Consider the following 25219-nt stretch of genomic DNA (forward strand, 5'->3'; position numbering starts at 1 on the left):
TTTGGAACTTTCTCAAATATATGAAGAGAATTTCAATCGAATTCCGTGTTGTTGTTGTTGTTTTCCTAGCATCTCTCAGCTTCCGATCCCGGCTGGATTTCATTCCAGCCCTGTATTTACTAGCCTTGCATTAATTACCTTTTCCTTGAGTTTCCTCTCGGGTATCATGGAGATAATTAAAGACACTTCAAAGCGATATTGTGAGGATCATCTGAAGTAACAGGTCGAAAACACCACGTTGTGATGCTTTTAACCGAGGAGAGCCGCCCTTCGCTGAGAAGAGCCTAGAGGCCTGGAACTGAGCAATAAAGAAGGGGAAGTCCGTCTTGGGTGCAGCACGTTGAAGACCCAAAGCTCGCAGGCCTGGGAGGCAGCGCGGCGGGAGGAGCCTGCCCCCGACCCCGGTAGGGGGCGCCGCAGCGCCGCACTGCAGCATCCCGGCTGCGGAGCTCAGCGGCCTTCGGCGGGCGCAGCTCGCGTCCTGCAGCAGCCCCTCGGCCGCTAGTCGGAGCGAGCGCGAGTGAGGAGACCCCCACCGGGTCCCACCCACGATCGCAGCCCAGCAACTCGGAAACGGAACCCGAAGCCTGGGCCGCGCAGCGTGGGAGGGCTTCGCGATCTCGGGGGACCGACTCCGAACTTGCAGAGGACCGCGGCTCTCCTGGCCTGGAGAGTGTGAACAGGTGAGTGTCACGCACGCACGTGTCCAGGTGGCTCTTTCGGGGCGACTTCCTGCAGACCCTTTCCAAGCCCCTGAGCGCGCTGGGCCTCTGAGTCTGTCCTGCTGGTCACCGGGTCCCTGCTCGCAGGGCGGCTCTGGGGTTCGCTGAGAGGGAGTGTGAATACCAGCAGCGGGGCTTGGCAGGACTGTCCTAGCCGAGAGGGAAATGCCCTTTTAGGCTGCATTTTCTCCCTGGCCTGAAAGCAAGTGACCTGCAGTCCACAATGGGTTCGTTTATCATTGCAAGATACCTGTTGATTTCAGAGCAACATTATATAGCCAAGGGGCTTATACAATTATCCTGGTTTGCTGTGGGTACTGCGTAGTGATAAGAAGAGAGAGAATTCCTAGCAATGAGACCAGGAAAACTTGATTTCACAACCAGAGAAGGGGAGGCCGAAAAAGAAGATAATCTCATTTCCAGGACTAGACTCGGGTCTTTGCTTCCCTAAATAGCTACACTTGATTCTGATGAGCGCATGAAAATTGAAGTTCCAAGCATGGTTACCTTATAAAGATGCTTGCTTCCCCCACCCCCAAGAGGAAGTAGAAAGCATGAACCTTGATAAATACAGTCTTGAGAATGATTTATGAGGAATGAAAACTTTCTTTCAATAAATAAGTAAATAAAGTTACAGTGATCATAGGTCTAACAGAGTGTAAGCTTTTCAAAGGGAACTACCTTTATTTGTATGTTCATAGCGTATGTGTGGAATAAATCAATCAGTGCATTACTAATAATACACGATCTGGAGGCTAGTATGTTTCTTTTTTCCTTTAATTTATGTTTAGGAAAAAAAAGCCTTACACCTTCAAACTAAATATTTAGGTATGACTCTACCTTTAGAAGTGATAGGAGCTGAGATTTTTTTTGGTCCTAATAAAACACCATCCACATAAAAAGTGAATGGCAAATTTCAGCCCTACTCAGAATAGTTCAGTAGAACATGAGAACAAATGCATCTTCTTAGGCCCATGTATGGAAGCTCTCAGACTTGGCAAGTTTACTTATTACAACAATTTACAAATCTGTTTTTGTTTTTCATCTTGTCAGGTGTAACTTTTCACATTTTCATGTGAGAAATAAAATGTTGAAGAACTTATGTCAGTTTTGTGTCTTCCGTTAAGTGATTTTTCTAAACATAACATAAGGTTGACAATAACCAGCTGTATCGTTATTAGGTTATAAATGGAAAAAACAGCCCACACAATTTCTCTTTCTTATGTGAAATTCCTATGCCTTTAAGGCCATTTGGGAGTTACTAAAATATGCGACTTGTCATTTTTTTTAAATCCCATTTGATGGCTACTTTCATGAAACATTAATCAGACAGATAATTACTTGCATTTTATATCCATGGGTATGAACAGTTTTGCACGAAATAGAAAATTATTGTTTATGCTAGCTCCAGACACTTGCACGTTCAATGTTTCAAAGAAATACTTGCCAGCACCCCCTTCTCATTTATAATTAAAACAGTTAATATATCTGCATATATTAGGCTTCTGTGATGAGGCACTGAACCTTAAAAACATAGGGGCCTTTTCTTAATGAATGCATCTAAAGGGACAGTTAAGGACATCTTTTTATCGTTAGCCAAAAATATGGGACTGGACAGAATGCAGATGTTTAAGCTTCTGGTTTTTTTATTAATGATTACTTAGACATTTTTCATTATTGAGGATGAAGTAAGCAACAGCTAATGTTAATGTTGAGTTTTCCTTCCTTCAGAGGAAGCTCTGGCACTTTGAAAATCAAAAAATACAAAACCTTGTTAGGTACAGGAGGATAGCTTAAATACACAAATAAGAAAACAATTACATGTTAATGTCTTTGTAGAAATACTTTTTCAGAGGGATTTTCACTTTTTTTTCCTCTCTCTCTCAAGCTCTTTGTAGAAATTTATAGATGGAAAAAGTCTAGCAGGAACAGTTAACACATTTAGATACATATTTGTGTTTAAAACATTTTTGCAGACTGACAAACTGAATGAATGACAAAGACTGAGGAGATTAAGTTTAACACGGGTAAAAGTGCAGTGTTGTATTTAGGTTTAAGCCATTGATTGCAAAAGTTCAGAATGAGGGGCCTGCAGCCCTTGTAAAAGACGTGAGGCTTAATGTGATTGGCTGTGCTACAGTACAACCATGGTGTGCAGATTAATGATGGTGAAAATCTCAGGGAGTTTACACCGGGTCAGTTTGTCAGGTCACGTCTCAAACTGAAATGCAGTGGACACCACGTTTTTAGAGAGATTAAGACGTTGAGGAGGCAATGCACACGATGAAAAAGGGAGTGAAGGTCAAAAAATCATAACCAAGAGTATACATTCCGGGAAGAACAAGTGGACAGGCTGGGCCTCATGTTCCTAGAAAAAAGCCTAGGATGAAGCAAAGGGTCCTACTAGACGCTAGGATCCTTGAACAGTTCTGAGTGAAAGAAAAGGTTGAATGTTTTTAGTTATTTCATAGAGAAAAACCAGGACAAAGGACTAGAAGCCCCTGGGAGAGAGAGCAGAGCTCAATATTAGAAAGACTGTTTCTCCTAATTGGAGAAATGAAGCAGCTTGCAGAAGTAATGAGCTCTCCTTTCATACCTGGAAGCGGTAGGTCAGGCATGGACTATGTCCTCGGAAAAGATTCTTGCTAGAAGATTATCTGAGATGACCCCCATCCCAGCCTCACCACCACCAGAGCTCTTTCCAAATTTACATTTCTGTGGTGCTAAGAACCTGGATGCCATTCCTAAAGCACCAAGCTAAGGAATTTGTGCTTCCTTTGCACGTAATGATTTTTCCCAAGTTTTAAGATAGCACTGTAAACTAATTTACTTTAAGTCATCATAGAAAAGGAATAATAACTTGGAGCATGGGATTTATCTTTTGTGTACCAGGGCATGGTGCCCAGCAAAATATAAAAATATAATTTACATATTATGTTTTGATTCCTAGAAAATGTGTATCTGTATCTGTCACATGACTTCATCATGTGATTGTGAATCGAGATAAAATTTAACTTTGAGATGCAAAATGGAATCGTGTTGCAGTGGAGTTGACTAACGTGAATATCTATTATTCAACCCAAAGAGACATGAAGAGGCTCAAAAGTGACTCTCTCCATTGCCCCATTGCATATGTTTGTACACTGAATGTGTAAAGACAGACAGTAAATGCGTGTATTCAATTACTACAAAGAATCAATACCTTCATAAAACAAATTCTTGAGGAAGTACTTTAGAAATGGAAGACTATGCAGCCATAAACAACGATGAGTTCATGTCCTTTGTAGGGACATGGATGAATCTGAAAACCATCATTCTCAGCAAACTGACACAAGAACAGAAAAACAAACACTGTATGTTCTCACTCATAGGTGGATGTTGAACAATGAAAACACATGGACACAGGGAGGGGAGCATCACACACTGGGGTCTGTTGGCAGGGGAAATACAGGAGGGACAGTGAGGGTAGGGAGTTGGGGAGGGATAACATGGGGAGAAATGCCAGATATTGGTGACGGAGATGGAGGCAGCAAACCACATTGCCATGTATGTACCTATGCAACAATCCTGCATGTTCTGCACCTGTACCCCAGAACCTGAAGTGCAATAATATATATATATTATTGTATATAAAGAAATAAGTATATTATATTATTGTATATAAAGTACAATAATATATATGCATATATAAAGAAATGCTATTGTGTGTGATAATGCATGTTTTAGTACCAATCAGATCCAAATTCAAGTCCTGAATTTACCATTTATTAGCTCAATCATTTACAGTGAGCTGCCACAGCCTCCTCTCAGGATGCTGGTAAAGATCAAACCGGAAAATGTGGAGGAAGTGAATGGTGGCTGGCGTGTAGTATATGCTCGATAAATATTAATTCATTTTCCAGTCACTTATGAACCCAAATTTCTTTTGTTTAAGGATTGTGGACTCTTCCAAGATTTACGATGATATGGTGAATCCAAAGACTGGAACCAAAAAGATTCGCTCAGTGCTTTAGTTTGAACAATAGCAAATTGTCTACCAACATCCGTCATGGCTAAAAGTGCGGAGGTCAAATTGGCAATATTTGGGAGAGCAGGTGTGGGCAAGTCAGGTAAGATCTTTATTGTGGTTGTTTTGTGTGTGTGTGTGTGTGTGTGTGTGTGTGTGTGTGTGTATTACTGTCTCTTGAGATTGGACAGGTGAGTAGTTGACATTTCTCCTATTCTCATTTGTTACTCTTTTAGATAAAGTCTCGTTATCTAGAACTTTTATTTTGCATGATAGGCTGTTGTGTATCCTTTTGCTTATTTATATTGAAATAGCTTTGCTGATAACACACAAGACAATGGATATATCAGCAATCTTTGCATTCTGATTTTTAACAACCTCCAAAGAAATCAGATGATGGAAATTTAAAAATATATTTGTTCTTTTCTATGTATGAGATCTTGAGGGACTGATTTTGCATCTCATTCATTTTGATATTCCCAGCAAACAGTCCAGTGTCAAGCATGGGTTAGGTGCTTCAAACGTGCTTAAGCGAATATAGCTTTATCAGAAACAGAATTGCGTTATTGTCTGACACTTGAACGTTCTGAGAGGATTCCTGAAACTTTAGGAGGGCATGCCCTCAAGCAAGACAGCTATTGCCAGTGCCTCTGCAGTGGATTTAAATTAGCAAGTTCTGGCTAACACCAGTCATTCAGAGACATTTGTTCCCCATCTGAGAAACCGCTAGCAGACCTTTAAGATTAAGGGTGAAATGGTGGAAGTGAAAACTACCTAATATCTAATTTGAAAATTATACCTTAGATTTTATAACTCAAGAATTCCAAAGTCAACGTTGCCAAAATATTAGGGCAGCATGGCTTCTCAGGGCAACCTCTTGCCTTAGTCTCTTACTGGAAGAAGGAATCATAATTAACTGTACACAGAGCTTTTTGTTCCCAGGAAAGGACTCAAGCAGATTATCTGGTAGGTACATGTTTGTAGAGGGAAACCTGTTTGGAAATAAACTGTATAATCCAATACATTAGGTAATGCACAAAATCTTAGACAAATACACATAATCGCTTGTTAATTCTGTGAGCAACCTTTCTTTTCTAATCTGCTGTCTGGTTTAATTTCAGCAGTAATCTTCCCTCTTCTAAGTCTTTGTCTCTTCTTTTTCTTTTTAATTTTCTCAAGAGGACTTTTTCCTGCTACCACCCTTTTCTTCTGTTTGCTGTCTGCTCTTGCCTCTGGCAGAAACCACACAAGGAAAATAGATAGTTGGCAAGGCTAAGAAGCTGCCAGCCTTCATGAGATTGAAGATAGTTAAACTCCTCCCTGTTAATCTCCTGAGCGTTTCCTCATGGCGTGAGAACCTGATTTCTGTAGCTGGTGGAAGGATCCCGAGAATGAGGAAATGATTCCTGTGAGTGGAGGATGGAGGGAAGGGAGTGTGGGAGGAGGTGTGCACTGCCAGCAAAAGCTTGTCTAACTCCTTGTGAGTGCCGGGTCTAGCTAGGCTTGAGGCTGACCATTTATTCCTTCATTCCAGACTTACTGTGAGCACTAAGGGAAGGGGATTTTTCAAAACCTTGTATCATTTGTTAAAATAAACTACATGCGATTTAAAAAGTCAAACATAAAAGTGAAAACTCAGCTGAGAGAACCACGTAGCTGTTTGCGTGTCCATCCATTTCCTACCTTCATGATCTCGGAGCAAGCTGGGTGTCTCCTATCGAGGCCCATGCTTCAGAGATCCCTGTTTCATTGTCTTTCCCCACATGGTTTCAATTATTCATCTCATTCCCACCTTACGCATTTTTTTGTCCACCGCTTCATCTTTTTCTTTTTTTCAAGCTTATTGAATATGGATTCTTCCTTTGCTATCCTATCTTTTTTTACTCTCCCATTCACTGCTTAAAACATGGCCGTCTTCCATTCTAACCATGCTACTGAAACTGCTTTTGCTAAGGTCACTACCTAACAATAACCAACACATCTAATGATCATCTTTCAGTTCTGATCTTAGACTTCCTTCTGTCATCACGCAGATGCTTATTCTTTCCTAAAATGCCTTCCTTCCCAGGCTCCCATGACATCACACTCTTTGGCTTTGCTGCTGTCTTTCCGTTGCTCCTTACCAGCTGTTTTCATGGGTTTTCTCTTGGTCTGTCCACTGCTCAGAGTTGAAGCTTCCAGGGTTGTATATATCATCCTCTTGTGTCCTTACTCCATACACTGACCCTAGACGTGCTGCTCACACCCAGAGCTGAAGATAACACCGGCACACGGAGATCAAATTCTACTGAACTTAATTTTATGTAAAATGTACAGGTTGAAATTGCTCACTAAGTTTCTTTCCAACTGTAAAATTCCAATCTTTGGATTGTTTTCTGTATTCACCTTGAATACATTCCACCATTAGTGTTTATTTTCATTTAGGTGAAAATGACAATGATAGACTACATAGCTTTAACAATTGCCTTTTTGTCTGTCATCTATAAACAGACAGTGTTTTCCTATGTCAGGACTGAATTATTTTTCTGGGAACTGTAACTGCGCCTCACATTTTAAAGGTAGCACTGGTTTGACTGATGCATGGGTGACAATTGTGAAACCTTTTCCCACAGTTCACTGAAAACCACCACAGACTACTTCGTATCTACCAATTTTATTTTAAGACACAGGGTTCTGTCACTCAGGCTGGAGTGTCGTGGCATGATCATAGCTCACTGCAGCCTCCAACTCCTGAGCTCAAGGGATCCTCCCAGCTCAGCCTCCCCAGTACCTAGGGCTACAGGTGTGTGTCACCATGCCTGGCTCATATGTACCAATTTTGAAAATAGACTCCAACAATATTGAATTTATGTTGATTCTACTTCTTTGTGAATATGGTTATTTGATGTCTCTGCCTCATCATTATACCATGTATTCATCTTTCTACTGCAGAGACTATATTAGTCTTACAGGTAATTTTTGCTTAAGTCTGCAAGAAATTATTCCTACTGAATTGCTTCAGAGGCTTCAAGTCTTACTTCTTCCCTCTCTTTTCCCCCACACTTCATACCAGCAGGAATTGGGGATCAATAAGACCATATTGCCCATTTGCTAACAAGGAGTCCCATAGCTTGGAGCCAAGAGTATGAGCTTTCATTAGCCCTGTGAACTTGGCAATTTTGGCAAGTTACTTAACCTGTCAATTTCTTCAACTATGAAAAAAATTTGATAGCACCTCAGTTGTTACTCGGATTGAATGTGTTATTACATACAAGTGTTTCAGAACAGTTCTGGCACATTGCAAATGCTCAAAATTAGATTATATGATTATAATTTGTTAAGGAATGCTTTTTAAATTTCTAAGTTCCACAGTGAAAACATACAGTTAAAGATATACTTGCATTCAAGTGAGTATTTTGGTTTTCACTAAGTCAGACAGATTATAAGGTAAAAACTCTACATCCTTGCTCAGCATACCCTGAAAGCACACACACCACACACACATACACACACAAAAACACACACACACACTCTCACTCACTTTCTCTGTTTTTCTCTTTCTTGAACCCAAAGCCTGGTTAATGTCAATTACAGCTTGACCACTGACGATTGTCACAATACTTCTTATGGCTTATATTCAATCTTGTAAAAGTCCAGAAATATATCAGTGCCATCAATAAATTAACACCTTTAAATTTGAAAGTGCTTCTGGTATGTGGTAGATGGCTTCCTAATCCAGGTGATAGATACACCCTCTTTATTTAAAACAGAATTGAACACTTACCAGAACTCTTTTATTGACAGTTTGACCACAGAGATGTCAACAGAAGCAAAATCTAATAGTGCTAATCACTAAGGAGCACTGATAAAACATGTGAGGGACGCGTGTACATGCATGCACGTGTGTGTAATATATAAGTATTTACATGGTCTGCTGTATTGGGGAAATTCTTGTTCCTTCTAATTTTATCTTGCAGTTCTGTCTTCAAGTGACCTTGCTGTCATAGGGACAGTACACTGAACTCTGTGGGGGTGCTGCATAGTGTAGGGTCATGATTTCCCAGCCCTTTCTATCTTTTCTTGCCCCCGCCAGGTAAACATTTACTTTCATTGGCTAAGGGTGAAGCATTAATAATGTGGCATGCAGGGCACAGATTTCCCTACTTGTGTGCACCCGCCTATATTTTGACAAGCTCCAAGTAATTAAAGTGATAAGACTTGCCAATAAGCCTCGAATGCACACATTTTAATTTAAACGCTTCTTGTAGTTGTAGTATTCAAATTTGTAGTAAGTGTGGGAGGGGGCTGATAGAGAAACAACTGAAATTGCAAATTTAGTTTCACAGTTGACATTCTCATTTTAGAACCGAAATATTGTGTGCCACAGCTAAGTATATTGCTTGAAAGGGCTAGTCTTAAAGTTAATTGAGTAATGCTATCCGGTAATTCAAAAGCCAATTGGTGCACTCATCCATGAAGGCGTAAGTTCATAGACTCAGATTGCTGGGCTCTAAACCGGGTGCTGAAAACAAACAAGCTCATGATATTTTTTTTCCTGTGGTACAAAGAGAAGTGATTTTTGGTTGTATTTTTTGTTCTTTTTCTTGCCTGCTTTTTTCCTGTCAATTATAGAAAAGTTTTAAAGCTTTTAAAGCTCTTTTCATCCTATATTTAAGTAGGACAGGGAGTATTCTCATTTTAAATGTGACTTTTAAAATAACCACCAAAGCTGCTTTAAAATATATAAGTGCTTCAGGCTGAGATGTATTTATGAGATCGCATACATATGAAATAAAAAATAGAAATGTCAGTAGCATCTTGGGTAGGTTGGTTTTTTCATGCTCTAGAACGAATCTTTTGTGTTTTAGAACTTTTCCTCTCCTCAAATAGCTATATACCAATGTTCCCTCTTCTTCAGACTTAATGACACAGTGTGATACTTTTTATACATTGTTTTCAAAGTACTTCTGATAGAAGAAAGAAAGATCTAGGGGGTTAGGGTATGTAAGCATCTCATAATCATGTAAGTATTTTGCATGTTTCATAGTTATATAAAATGTGTGCAAAACTTACTATTAATCCCTAATATGTCTGTTTGTTTAAACATGAAAACAATTTTCTCTGAAACTCAGTGACTAAAATGGACTTTTCAGGAAGATATAGCAAGTTGATTTGTGGCTCTAATATCATGTAGGTTTCAGGTCTACTTAAGGACCACATGTAAAAGAAATAGCCTCAGCTGTGCATAGCTCGTGAATGTGAAACTGACAGCAACCCTGTATCTCGGTTTTTACCTCCTTAAGGACCCAACTGGCCATTAAATTTTGGAGCATTATTTTCTAAGATTTTACATATTTTCCACCATCAATCAAGGTTTTTTGTTTTATTTTTAGTTGACAAATAAAACTGTAAATATTTATGTGACATAATGTGATGTTTTGATACATATATGCACTATGGAATGATCACACCAGGCAGATTAGCATATCCATCCCCTCAACTGTCATTTGTTTGTGGTGAGAATATTTGAAATCCTCTCTGTTAACAATTTTGAAATGTACAGTGCATTATTATGAACTATAGTCACCATGCTGTGTAATAGAACACCAGAACTTACTCCTGTGCAACTGAAACTTTGTACCCTTTGACCAATGCCTCTGTTTTGTCCTTGACACCCCTCCCAGTGATGTTAACCACCATTCCACTCCCTGTATCTTTGAGTTCAACTTTTTTAGATTCCACTTATCCGTGAGATCATATGGTATTTTTCTCTCCGGACCAGACTTATTTCACTTAGCATAATTTCCTCTATGTTCATCTATGTTGTTGGAAATTATAGAATTTTCTGCCTTTTTAAGGATGAATAGCATTCCATAGTGTGGGGTGTGTGCACGTGTGTGTGTAAATTTTATATATATATAATTTACACACACACGTGCACACACACACATACACATATATACATATATATATATATATACATATATATATATAATGACATTTTAAAATTCATCCATTGATGGGCACTAGGTTGTTTTCACATCTTAGCTATTGTGAAAAATTCTGCAGTAAACATGGGCATGCAGACATAAGATTATATAATCTTTATGGTAAATTTGCTAAAAACATTAATCAAGGTGAGAAGAGGGACAGATTACGTGTCCTTCTGCCCATGGGGATGCAGAGCCTGCATGGCTCCTTAGCACACGTGTGTATGTAAAGAAGCTTTCCCTAGTTGGTTTATGAAATTGAAGGATTACCAGAAATGAGGCCTATTGGTTCCTTGTGTAGTTGGTGGTTAGAAGAATAATTGGTTTTTAATGGATTGGACCAAAGGGAAGGAGGTGATTTTGAGACAAATTTGGGTGAGGTTAATAAAAAGAAGTCTCTCTGTTGTCCTAAAACACAGTGTTCTGGTTACCTGTGGCTTTCCAATGTTTATATCTTCCTTTACCTGCAAAACAGAAAAGAGGCAAGCAGTCTAGATGAGTCCATTGTAATTCGTTTTTTTCCACCCCAAGACCAATGAAACAGCGTTTTCAAATTGTAGGTGTATGCCTATGTATGTGTATAAAAGGCAGACCTCTGTGCAATTTATAATTCACTGCTGACATTTCTTGCATGCCCAGGAAGCAAAAAGGGAGATGGTGCTTCAAGAGGGCATAGGAAAATAAAAGTAAACAAAAAACTAGAAAAAAAATGAAAATTAATTGTTATTGGTGGGTGTTAAGGACTTTGCCTGTTGACAATGACCAATTCTTAGTTAAGGCTCTTCTCTTAAGCAAAATATAATTAGGGGGAAAACAATACTGGAAAACAAAACAAAACAAAATCAAGAATTATTTTTCAAAGCCAAAAGGACGGATCTCTGTTCTTGCTTTTTTATTGGAATATATTGTTAAAATTCAATTGTCCTTTACTTTAAACTAATGGCTAATTTATTCATTGAAATGTTTCTGTAGTTAAATACCAACTGTCTATTAATTCAATTTTGATCTTGACTTTTTTCTTGGCAACTTGAAAAGACTAACTTTAAGTGGAGGGAAGAAAATTTTTAATCATCCTTGAAATTCCCCTTTTTATTCCTGGTATTTCTCCAACTTATGGGGTTGGGGAAATCAGCCAGATTTTCAAGGTGGTTCTGGCCTTGAAGCCAAAATTCCAGTGCAAATGCATGTCTGTTGCTACAGCTGCCTTTGAAAATTGATGTGGTTTCAGAAAAACAGCCATAAATTTCTTCCATCCCGTGGAAAATGAGTTGCTATATTGTAAAGACAAGGCAGTCTGAAATAGATAATTTCAGCATGAATAAACAAATATGTAAAGCTTATCCATATAGATGAGAGGTACATGTGAGAGAGAGATCCTTAGCGAGATCACCCAGCTTGTTGGTGCTAGAGCCAGGTCTAGAATTCAAGCCTGTGGCTCAATGCAAAGCTCTTGCAACTTTGCTATCAAAGGTTTTCATTTTGCATCGTTCAGTTATTTTCCACTTCTTCTCAGATATTTTATGTCAGGAAATGAGATGACCATTAACATTTTATAATACAGACTTTGTAAAACCTGATGGGCTTTGTTTTTATAAGAAATCCACAGTAACCAATAAATAACCAATGCATAGCAAAGGTCCCTGGGAGTACCAGGTGTGTTATCAACCAAAATAGCCAAAATTCTCAGCACCTTCTTATATAAAACAGTGTTCTCCTATAATACAGTATTCTATTTCTTACAATCTTGGATCAAATGTAAAAAAAAAATCCTGATGAATCATCTTTTGCTGAAGAATATGTTTCTCGCTGTTATCTAAATAGCCTACATTACACTATGTCCTATCATTACCATCTAATAATAAAAAAGCACGCACTGACTGTAAAGACTGGGGTTAAACACCTCACTTTAATTTCATCCTTTTCTCCTTCTATTCAGCCGTCCAATGATACATTAATTTGTTCTTTTTTAGTTTTTACAGGATGCTGGTAGGATAAAATGAAATCATGGCATTGAAAGCACTTTGAAAAATTACAAGTCTGGGGCCAGGCGCGGTGGCTCATGCCTGTAATCCCAGCACTTTGGGAGGCCGAGGCGGGTGGATCACAAGGTCAAGAGATCGAGACCATCCTGGTCAACATGGTGAAACCCGGTCTCTACTAAAAATACAAAAAATTAGCTGGGCATGGTGGCGCATGCCTGTAATCCCAGCTACTCAGGAGGCTGAGGCAGGAGAATTGCCCGAACCCAGGAGGTGGAGGTTGCGGTGAGCTGAGATCGCACTCCAGCCTGTGTAACAAGAGCGAAACTCCGCCTCAAAAAAAAAAAAAAAGAAAGAAAGAAAAATTACAAGTCTGATACACATGTGGACTTAATACTAAGATTCTCTTATAATTGATCTGCATCCATTTCTTCCCCTTACGTTCTTTAGCATTTGTGTTTGGAGAAGCAGCATGGTGAATTCTCTGGCTGTCCACTACTAGATGAATACACTCAGTCCAGCAGTAGACTGTGTTCCTCCATGGACTGCTTAGAAGGGATGAATGTGATAGCATATCCAGAGATTGTAGTTTCAATGCCTTAGGAATTTTCGGTTTTAAATATGTCAAGTGAAGAGATGTTGAGTTGATTTTTTTAAGTATCATAATGTAAAGTAGGCAGTCGAGAGAGGAGGGTTTAAGACCATAACTTAGACTTACACCTTATTGGAGAAGGAAACAGTTGTTTTTATACAATGTTTTAATAATCAAATCTTATCCTTACTAAAAATTAAAGCTTTGAAACATTTAAAAATTTTTATAGATTTCTCAATTAATACATATGTACATGCATGTATATATATATATGTGTGTGTGCATTTATATATTTCCCTATAACCTTAAAATATATATTTATTCATTCATTCAGTTGTTCATTCAACAAGTATCTGTTGAGCACCGATTTTGTGTTCCAGAAGAGCTAGTCTGGTATCCTTGCATATAGTACAGGATCCATGTAGCTTCCAAACAGGCAAAGTAGTAGCTGCTTCTCTTCAACATTATACCTCTAGTGCCTCACACAGTATTTGACACATACTAGGTCTTAATAAATGAATGAAAAAATTGAATTACATTATGTTGTCTCGTTTGGTATATGTGCTTTAAAATCGTATCAAGGGTCATATATTTTAAATAGTCTCCTTATTATGACCAAAGTGGTTTCCTTGCCTGAATTTAAAGATTATCTCCAGTGACAGGAATGCAACATGCCCGGAAGTAGGTCATTCTTGCACATCCACTTTTGTACAACTGTGTCAGTCAGGGTTCCTCAGGGGAACACAAACAATAGAATACACACACACTAACATTCATTCATTCATTCATTCATTCAAAGGAATTGTCTCTTTTGATTGTGGCGGCTGGCAAGACTGACATCTGTAGGGTTGGCAGGGTGGAAACTCAGGTAGAAGTTAATGCTGCAATCTTAAGGCAGAATTTCTACTGCTCTAGGAAACCTCAGGCTTTGTACTTAAGGCCTTCCAAGAGCTAGATGAGGCCACCCGTATTATCATGGGTAGTCTCCTCTACTACTATCAGTCTACTGATATTTACTACTTCAACGAAACGCTTACATTAGTGTTTGAATAAATTATAGCCCAGCCAAATTCACTCATAAAATTATCCCAACAGTTCTTCCTGTTTGTTGCTTCTCCTTATTTGGAACCAAAGGTTTTTCTGTAGCTTCTAGGCATTGACATTAACTTTATCCCCCAGTGTCCCGTGCAGCATGATAAATCTCTCTCCTATGACAGCCCTTCACGAGTTGAAGATAGCCAGCATGCCTTGACTCATACCTGAGTCTCTTCTTCCATAGCCTAGCTACAAAGAGCCTCTTGGTTTACCCCGTGAGGTCACAGTGTCATCCTCACTCTTTCGCTCTACTGTGCCCTCCATGAAATGTGGACCTGAGGCCAGGTGCAGTGGCTCACGCCTGTAATCCCAGCACTTTGGGAGGCCGAGGCCGGTGGATCACGAGGTCAAGAGATCGAGACCATCCTGGTCAACATGGTGAAACCCCGTCTCCACTAAAAATACAAAAAATTAGCTGGGCGTGGTGGCACGTGCCTGTAATCCCAGCTACTCGGGAGGCTGAGGCAGGAGAACTGTCTGAACCCAGGAGGCGGAGGTTGTGGTGAGCCGAGATCGCGCCATTGCACTCCAGCCTGGGTAACAAGAGCGAAACTCCGTTTCAAAAAAAAAAAAGGAAGGAAGAAATATGGACCTGATATCAATGAAAGACATTTCAGATGTATTGTGCCCAGAACGGATTGGAGCACAACTGTAGTTTTGCCTCTAGATCCTTTGCTTCTGGGGAGGCATCATAAGGTCACTGTTGTTTTCAGTGTGAGAGACAACAGGATGTTGCCTCGTGGGGAGTTTATTGCAAATGGAGACTGTTGTTTTGTTTTTTTAATGTATGCCATTGCTGAGCCAAACCTTCCCAGATCTATACCTGAGCAATGTGTGTATGTTTAGCCCAGGTATAGATGTTTATTTTCATTCTCTTAAGTATTATTTTGTTAGATTTAATCAATTCTCCTGGTGCATCAGGAGCCTTTTGGGTCCAGCATATCTATTATCTCTCCCCACTTTCTATCATCCGGAAATGTGTGTTTTGGAACATTATAGACCCTTGTGACACTCTCATTGAATCACAGAATTTTCTACTTTGGTGTTATTTAGCTCATTAAAACGATGAGAAATTCCGGTGAAATTATGTCACTTTTTGGATAACTTACAACTGGTTAAGAAAAACATAGGTCTTTGGTTCTTGGTGTAGGCACATTAACACTAGTATCACATTACTTCTGTGGTCAGTAAATAACTTCTGTTTAGGACATTTGCCATAACAAAGGTGAGCTGGGGAGGAGCCTCCCAGTTATAATCTCCTGCTTCCTATTGTATTTTGTAAGTCTCTTGTTTCCTCTTTCCTATGCTTTTCTTAGGAATCAAGACACATTGGTACAGAAAGTGCATAACAGTGATCAACCATTATTGGCCCAAATATCAAGTCTATGCAGAAACTTATTTCCCAGGCATTTATTCCAAGATATGTATGAATACTTTTGTATAAAATGGTTGAATTTATGTGATTTAGCACTGCTGCAAACCACAATTGAGTTTGGAAATTTATTTCTTTATTGGATTATAACAGTTGATATCAAACTTACCCATGCCTTGGAATCGCCAGCAGGGCTTTTTAAAAATGTATGTTTCAGGACCCCACCTCCAGAGTTTCTGATTCAGTAGGTCTGTAGTGGGGCCAGAAAATGTGTATTTCTATCAAGTTCTTTGGTGATGCTGATGGTGCTAGTCCCACGCTTTGGGAATCAACACGTTAAGTTTGCTAAGTACTCGATTTCCACTTGAGGTATGTGTTTTCGGCTTCAGAAAAGCTTAGACATTTTTGTGAGCTGCACATTCAGTGGATTGAGTGCCAGACCCTGTTGGGGGTGCTGACACTATAGTAATAAAACAAGAAGCTCTCTGTCTTGATGAAGCTAACATTCTAGAGAGAAGCTAACGTTCTAGAGAGAAGCTAACATTCTAGAGAGAAGCTAACATTCTAGAGAGAAGCTAAAGTGAGTAAAAACACTTCTGTGGGCCAGAGCACATGTGAAGCTTTTCTATGGTTTCATAAAACTAGAACTTTTCGTTTATATCCTAGAAGGGTGAATTTTGTTTAAAAAGTAAAATGTAAGCCTCAACAGTTGTGACAGGATGAACTCTGGTTTTAAGATGATACTTTGAGCTATTTGGTAATAGTGGGAATGGGCTAAGCTAGATTGCATGGTAAGTGTTTGGGGATTGAACATGTGGTCTATGACCCTGCTACCTACCAATTTTCTGCTGATAGAAACTAAGTAGCTGTATAGGAGTTGAACTCATAACTTTGAGCTTATTGACAGCTTGCTCCATATAGTTAAGTCTTAACTAAAACCAAATTAAAGTCAGATCGTTTTTCTTTCCCCAGTATTTGGAAAAGTGATTTTAAATTGCTGTTTGTCAGTGACATTTATAAAACTTACGCAATGGTAGATAGAAAGAACAGCAGTGTTGAGAAAAGTTTATAACTTTCCACTCTTTTAGGTACAAAGATAGCATCTTTTTCTCAATGATGCATTTCCTGTTTTGTAAATCTTTTAAAAAGTTATTTCTTGTTTTGTGTCATTAAACAGTTATTTAAGAGGCAAAGTCAAAAAAAGTGCAAATAAAAAATTGTTACTATTTGTCTGAAAAGTAATTGAGTCCTTTTTGCATAAGAACCCCATAAATTTCAACTGAATCTAACAACTGAGCCAGCTTCCTGGTCATTTGGCAACACGTGTTGAGTTTGATGGTTTAAAGGAAGACTCAACCACACATGGTAGTATGAATAACAGTGATCTGTTCCAAAGCCTGGGATATTTTTTTCCATTCAAATATTTTGTGTCTTGAGTGTACTTTTCAGCAGTCCTCCAAAAAAGGTAAAATCAGGAACACAGTATATTTAAATGTTCAGGTCCCCAAATTTAACCCACGATTTCTTTGTCTCCCACTTATCAGTTTACAAATATTTATGAGAATCCTATGGTGTTCCCAATTCTTCCACCTTTTCTTCCATCCTCCCCGTATAAGCCCAATAAAATGTTAAAATTTGTGGGAGAAGTCCAAAGAACTATGTAAAAATTTTCTTTTTCTTGGGGACCATAGTGTTTTCCTGACCATGTATAACTTACAATTCAAAATCAGCCAGTGACAGTATGTGTTCAGCAGAATAAATGATTTTTACAACTTTTTATATTGAAATAATTTAAAATAATTGTACAGAGTTGCAAAATAATATAGAGTTCCTGTGTACTCTACACCTAATTTCCCTCAATGATGATATCTTGTGTGACCACAATGCGTTAGCAAAACAGAGAGATTGATGTAGGTACACGATTAAGCTATAGATCCTAGAATTATTGCTTTTTGATTCAATTCAGGCCCAGGGACTATTTGAAAAGACAACTGGGGAAGGATAGAGAAGGAGAGACTTTAAGAAATGATAGAGCTCATCATGAGTTTGTAAAAAGTGAAATTTGGTAAGCTATTTATCAGAAATTTACATCTTGAGTTCTGTGCAGTTTAGCTCTTTAAATTGTATGTAACAAAATTTTAGTCATTTGTCAGGCCATAAGTGCTATCAGAATCAATGGGAAGAAATCAGTGAGAAATACTTGAGGAGGCCTTTAGGGAGGCATGCTGTAAGTTTGAAATACTGAAAGTTCAGTGGGATTTTTATGGTAAGGAGTGGAAAGGCTTTTCCTCTTATTATATTTCAAAACTGTATTAACTTCATAGCAATTCACACATTATTGACGTTGGAATTAGGAGAATAAGACCAATATCATGAATCTTTTTCCCTATTTTTTTTGCTAGAGGTTTTACAGTTCCAGGTTTTAGATTTAAGTCTTTAATCCATTTTAGTTTTTTTGGATGGTATAAAATAGGAGTCCAGTTTCATCCTTTTGCACGTGAATAGTCAGTTTTCTCAACATCATTTGTTTCGGAAACTATCCTTTCTCTATTGTGTATTCTTGGTGCCTTTGTTGAAGATCAGTTGACCATAGGTGTGGATTTATTTCTGGGCTCTCTGTTCTGTTCCATTGGTTTATGTGCTGTTTTTATGCCAATATGATACTGTTTTGATTACTATAGCATAATATAGTTTAAAATCAAGAAATGTGTTGCCTACAGGTTCATTCTTACTTGAAATTGTGTTGGCTATCCTGGGTCTTTTATTGTTCCACAAAAACTGTAGAATTATGAAACAGAAAACTTGTATTTTGGTGGGAATAGCAGTGAATACGTAAATTGCTTTGTGTAGGATGAATATTTTAACATTATAAGTCTTCCAATTTGTTAACACAAAATGTCTTTCCATTTACTTGTACCTTCTTCCACGTCTTTCATCAACGCACTATAGCTCTCAATTGATAAGTCTTCGGCTCCTTGGTTAAGCTTTTAAGTTTTCCCCAAGTTTTTTATTCTTTTTGATATGATTGTAAATAGGATTGTTTCCTAATTTCTTTTGAATAATTTTTTGGCATATATACAAGGGTTTTTGTTGGTTGATTTCGTAAATGGTAGTCTACAGCTTTACTGAATTCATTTATTAGTTCTAAGAGTGTTTTTGGTGAAGTCTTTAGGGTTTGCTATTTATAAGATCATGTCATCTGCAGAGGTAATTTTACTTCTTTCTACTTCCTTGGATGCCTTTTATTTCTTTTTCTTGATTAATTACTGTGGTTAGGACTTCCAGTGCTGTGTTGAATAGAAGTCATAAGTATGGTCATTTTGTCTTGTTCCTAATGTGAGGAAAATAGCTTTGATTTTCAACACTGAGTATAATGATAGCTTTGGATTTGCCATATAGGGTCTTTGTTACATTGAGGCACATTTCTTCTATACTTGGTTTGTTGAGAGTTTAATGATTTCATGAAGTTGTCACCAAGAGCACAGACAACAAAAGCAAAAATAGACAAGTAAGACTACAGCAAACTCAAAAGCTTCTTCAGCAAAGGAAGCATTCAACAGTGAAAAGGCAACCCAAAAATGGGAAAGAATATTTGCAAACCATATATTTGATAAAGGGTGAATTTTATGAATAGATGTGGCACTCCTACAACTCAACAGCATAAGCAAAAACAAAAGTCTCAATCAAAAAATTTTAAAATGAGAATACTGTTTAAATAGACATTTCTCCAAAGAAGACATAGATATGGCCAGCAGGTATTTGATAGGTGCTCAATGTAACTAAAAATCAGGGCAATGCAAATCAAAACTGCAATGAGTGATCACCCCATAACTGTTAGAATGGCTGTGATTAAAACAACAACAACAGCAACAGCAAAAAGACAAGAAGTGCTGTGAGGGTATGGAGAAATTAGAACCCTTGTATTCTGTTGGTGGGAATATAAAATGGTGCAACCACTATGGAAGACAATATGGAGGCTCTTCAGAAATTTAAAATTAGAACTACCATATGATCCAGCAGTTCTGCTCCTGGATATATGCCCAAAAGAAAAGAAATTAGGGTCTCAAAGACAAATCTATACTTCAGGGCGCACTACAGCATTATTCAGAATAGCCAATTCACATGTTCCCACTGACATACAAAATGGATAGAGAAAACATGGAGTGCATGAAATCCTACCATTTGCAACAACATGGGCGTGAACATGGATGTGAAAAAAGTCAGTCACAGAAGGATCAATACTGCATGATTCCTCCTATATAAGGCAAATAAAATAGCCAAACTTATAGAATCAGAAAATAGAACAGTGGTTGGCACGCATGGCATAAAGGGAAAGAGGGCGTTGTTCAATGAATACAAACTTACAGTTATTCACGATTAATAAGTTCTAGATACTCTGCTTTACAACAAAGTGCCTTTAATTAACAATATGGTGTTGTGCACTTAAAAATTTGTTAAGAAGTTAGATCTCATGTCGAATGTTCTTAACGTACACGCAGACATATAAAACAGACACAAAAAGCAAAGGCACACAAGGAAAATTTTGAAGGTGATGGATACTTTTATTATTTTTAATTGTGGTGATGGTATGTATCATTCATGGATATATGTACATGTCCAAACACATCAAATTGTAAACATTAAATATACACAGGTTTTTCACATATTAATTATATTCCAATGAAACTGTAAAAAAGAATGTTTAAAAGGACAATAAGGCCGGGCATGGTGGCTCAAGCCTGTAATCCCAGCACTTTGGGAGGCTGAGGCAGGCAGATCACAAGGTCAGGAGTTCAAGACCAGCCTAGCCAATATGGTAAAACCCCATTTCTACTAAAAATACACACAACACACACATACACACACCCTGCCACACACACACACACACACACAAATTAGCGGGTGTGTGTCCCAGCTACTCAGGAGGCTGAAGCAGGAGAATTGCTTGAACCCAGGAGGTGGAGGTTGCAGTGAGTCGAGATCCCACCACTGCACTCCAGCCCGAGTGACAGAGCAAGACTCTGTCTCATAAATAAATAAAAGGACAATAAAGTGATGAAAGAAAGGGATAGGAAATAAATGATGATTAAGAAGGAAGAAGGGCTTTTGAGATACTGATTCCGTCACAGGAAAGGTCCTGTTAAAGCTTTACAGAGCTTACTCATTAGCTCTCACTTCCCTTTGCTGGCAGGAGCATGTGTTTGGAGTAAGACAGACCACCTATTAACTGTGTGAGTGATGAGCGTATTTAACTTCGGTGAACCCTAGTCTCCTCTGCTGTAACATGCTGATGAAAACAGCCATCTTATATTAGGAATCTTGTGGACCAAAACCAAGTGAGGTAGAACAATAATAATAGTAATTAACAATCCTAATAATTAGCTAATATTGCATATCATTTACCATAGGCTAACCATTGCTGTGGTACTTCACACATATAAATGCATAAATTGATCAAAACTAGTCTATGCATTCACCCTGTTCTTATAGATGAGAAGGCAGAGGTCCAAAATAAGTTGTCCAAGATCTCACAGGCAGTGATGGGATTTCAGCAGAGCTAGGATTTAACTCAGGCAATTTGGCTCCAGTGTCTGATTTGATTTATAGTACTCTGAAAATTTCTAACAAAATGCCAAGCACAACTGTAGGCACTCAACAAACATTTTCCTCCCTTCTCCCTCCCTTGTCCTCTCTTCCATGTTACTTAGGAATACTCATTTAAATTAATCGGTATCTATGAAAAGCACTTAACCTGAACCATTGCTAGGAAACAACTGGGGAACCAGAACGGAGGAAACTGTGATTAAACTCTGAAAGATATTATGGCTTTACATTATATTGTCGACTCAGTTTTAAAAATAATACATTTTTTTTTCCAAATTCACCCTACGATTTCATGTTAAAACCTCTTATTTGGCTTTTAGGGGCCAGTAGTGTGTGAAGGAGATGTTAAGGGAGGAGGATGGAAATTGTAAAGGAAGATCGAAGAGCATAATGTTTAATATGTAAAAAATGTGAAGCGTGTCAACTACCCTCAGTGGGAAGGGAGGATACATTAATAATTTGACCTGGAATAGCCCCAAAAGCAAACCTCAGAAGCCCTTTAAAAACACAAAAGCCCTAACACGTCAACATTAAGGAAAATATATAGTCAAGTCAGAATTTTAAAATGATGATACGTGTTCAAAATATTGGATTGCAGACATTTTCTTCATTATTATCCACAATAGGAGGGTGTTTCTTTCTTCGCTAAAACACAAGATGTTCTTGTGAACCAAATAACTGGAAGAATCAAACCCCTACAAAGGGCAAAATGCCAGGAGGCTTCAAACAATATATGAGGGCAGATTGGGTAGAATTGGATCCCAACAGATAACTAGAGATGTTTATCTGCTCTGAATAATTCATGACTTCTAGGTCAATAACTATTATTTAAAATGATGATGCTTTCTATAAATGCAAGGGCCACTGTCATTTATTGTTGCTATTTTTTAATTCTATAATTGACTATTCAGAATTACATGATGATGGTGCTTTTTTGGATGAACAATTGGCACACATAGCTATATAGTTTTCTCAGGTCATATTTTCAGATTCATAGAAAGGAAGTTTTGTTCACTACAAATTAAGAAATTCCTCAAGCCAAGCATCACTAAGAATACGTGAGCTCTTGTAAACACGTTTTAAAGTATCATGCAACAAGATTTTTAAAATTATCTTTAATTATGCAATGTAGTATTGCCATGGTTTTCAGTAAATAAACATTTCTTTCTTGGTCATCTACAGAATATTCATTATAGTCTACTATATACCTTTGTCTGCTCAGCCAAGTTTGTTCTAAGTTTGTGTACTTTGTGTGGAGTGACAGTATTGTTCTTGGTATATGTTTTATTTATAACATGTATTGGTTTGAATAGCCCAAAAATTACTGTAAAATAATTTTTTTACAATGAGTTTCATTTTATAGAAAAGCAAATGCAAATGTACTAAAAGAAAGCAATTGCCAAGAAATCTGAAATTTATTTTAATCTTGGAATGCTTTTTTTATAAAGGTGCATTGATACAGGTAGAAATAAAACTAAACTTCTAAGGCCCAAAAGACGCAGCAGAATCTGCTATATTAAATTATATAATTTTCCAATCCCTGCTATTATTTGATGAAGGCATATATTTGAGTGAGTGCGTGTGTGTGTGTGTGTGTGTGTGCGCGCGCGCGTTTGTGTGTGTGTGTCTGTGTCTGTGTTTATATGTATGTTGGCTAAAACTATTATACTAGAAAATACGAACCTAAACCATCTATGGATTGTGATTGTTCTAGATTTAAAGCATATGGGAAACATTGTGATACCAACGGGTTCAATATGTAGTCCCATGTTTACCTTTTTCCTCCATACGTGGCTAATATTGGTCTAGAATATAGGTATGTAAAGAAAATATTTGTCTACCTCCACTGTAGACTCAAAGTTGCACAGAATAGAAGATTAAAATGATACACAGTAGACATATGAGAACCCACAGAAAATAAAAAATAAAAGCCACTCATGGCCCTTTTGATAAAAATGCCTAAAATGTCATCATCAAATGGAAACATTTGATAAAATGTATAAACCATAGAAACAGTAGCAACTGAATTATTTCAGAACATGTACATTGAAAAAGAGTACCTCATGTTGCCACCTGGAGCCTCACCCAGGCCTGATTTATATAAGGTCGACGATGAGATGTGTGATTTTTAAGCTGATGAGATTCTGGATTTTGAGTAGACACTGTTGTGGGTTGAGAATCTTGAGGACCTTGCGATGAATCTATTTTGCATGTGAAACAGATATGAATCTTTAGGGACCAAAGAGAAGACTGTGATAGGCAGATTAATGACCTCCGGAGATGTTCATGCTCTAATCTATAGACCCCATAAGTATGTTTCTTTACATGGCAAAAGGGACTTTGCAGATATGATTGATGCAATGCACCTTGAGACAGGGAAGTTACCCTAGATTATCAGGTGAGCCCAACCTATCACATGATTCCCTAAAAGTTAAGAACCTTGCCAGGCTGAGGTCAGAGGCTGAAGTCAGTGGGAGATGTGACAAAGGAAGAATGGTCACAGAAATGTAATGTTACTGGTTTTGAGGACAGAGGAAGAGGATCATTAGCCATGAAATGGAGGTGGCTTTTAGAAGGTGAAGGAGGCAGGAAAATGGAACGTGTTTTAGAGACTCCAGAGAGACCCTCATGACCTGTGTCGTACTTCTAATCTACAGAACTCTATGATAGTAAATTTGATTGTTGTAGACCACTAAGTTTGTGATAACTTGGATTCTTATACATAAAAATTGAGTGTGGCTCCCAGAAGCTTTGATTTCGTATGTATACTGAAATTACAAGAAGAGACTGCTGAGTATCAACGTATTCTATGTCAGAGTGAAGTTCTGATACTCAGATACTTCACTCTGATACTCGGAGTGAAGTTTCTGAGCTCGTGCACACATTTTGCCCCTTACTCTGAGATTCAAAATACCCTTTGGAAACTTGGAATGGAGCTCCAATCAGAAGGGAACACCAAATGGATGGAGATGACCAACATCCTGAAGAGTCATAGCTGGTAAATTTCTACATTTAAAGGATCGTATTGAGTGATCACTTGAGTGCGGTATGGCCTGAATGGAGTTGAGTTCCGCACCCCTTTTGACTAAGAAGGGGGTGCATTGAGAGCTGTACACAAAACAGAGGAAGTCACTAACAGTAGGTTGAACATGTGAATTTATAAGCGCATACCTCCTCACCAAGAGACAAGAAGGAAAAACGGAGAGACAAGGAAACAGAGCCAGAGGTAGAGAACTAGAAAGAACCAGTGCATCAAGTGTGGAGTGGCCACGCCAGGCAATGTCCTCATAGATAAATCAGTTGGTGATTCTCAGGCATCTTCGCTTTATATGAGTCCTGAATGACACAGGGCGAGACCCACAAGAAGCAAAACTGTTGACACAGGACGAAAGAGCTAGTCTCCATGGGCAAAAAAGACTCAGCACCCAAGAGGGCTGAGCTGAATGGTCCTCTGGGCAATGCGGGCCCAGCCCATCTTTTCTTTCTGCACTGCCCACCCCTGTGCACACACACCGAAGACGGGTGGGCTATAGACTGAAGTTCTTCTTCCTTCTGTATATATAAAGTGCCAGACTCACATTCCTAAAAGGACTTAAATTAGGTTCTTTTATTTTATTGTCTAGGTTTGAAGACCAATAAAGGCAAATAATAAAAAGGGCTTACTTTATACAATACCAGGCACTCTACCGATTATTTTATTTATCCTATCTCCTTCAGTAGCTAACCAACATGCAATGACTTAAGTCTTGTTAGTTTCAGTTCCGTATTTTACCAGCGAGGAGATCGAGGCTCAGATAGGTTTAACTTACCCAAAGCATATACCTTCTAAGTGGCAGAGCCAGTACCTGAACTCATATGTGCTCACTCCAGATGCCAGATC

General features: G+C 38.3%; 1 protein-coding gene across 2 annotated transcripts in view; it reads left to right on the forward strand.

The window, feature by feature from the left end:
- Positions 1-455: 455 nt before the first annotated feature.
- The window catches only part of RERG (RAS like estrogen regulated growth inhibitor), a 118685-nt gene continuing 93921 nt past the window's right edge, over positions 456-25219 (forward strand). For both annotated transcript variants that reach the window (XM_002752202.6, XM_009003288.5), the window contains exons 1-2: positions 456-683; positions 4657-4831. In XM_002752202.6, the coding sequence (XP_002752248.1) occupies positions 4771-4831 (61 nt within the window). In that variant the 5' untranslated portion in view covers positions 456-683; positions 4657-4770. The remainder of the gene's footprint in view (positions 684-4656; positions 4832-25219) is intronic.

This window comes from Callithrix jacchus, chromosome 9 (genome assembly GCF_049354715.1).
Source record: "Callithrix jacchus isolate 240 chromosome 9, calJac240_pri, whole genome shotgun sequence".
Taxonomy (NCBI): domain Eukaryota; kingdom Metazoa; phylum Chordata; class Mammalia; order Primates; family Cebidae; genus Callithrix; species Callithrix jacchus.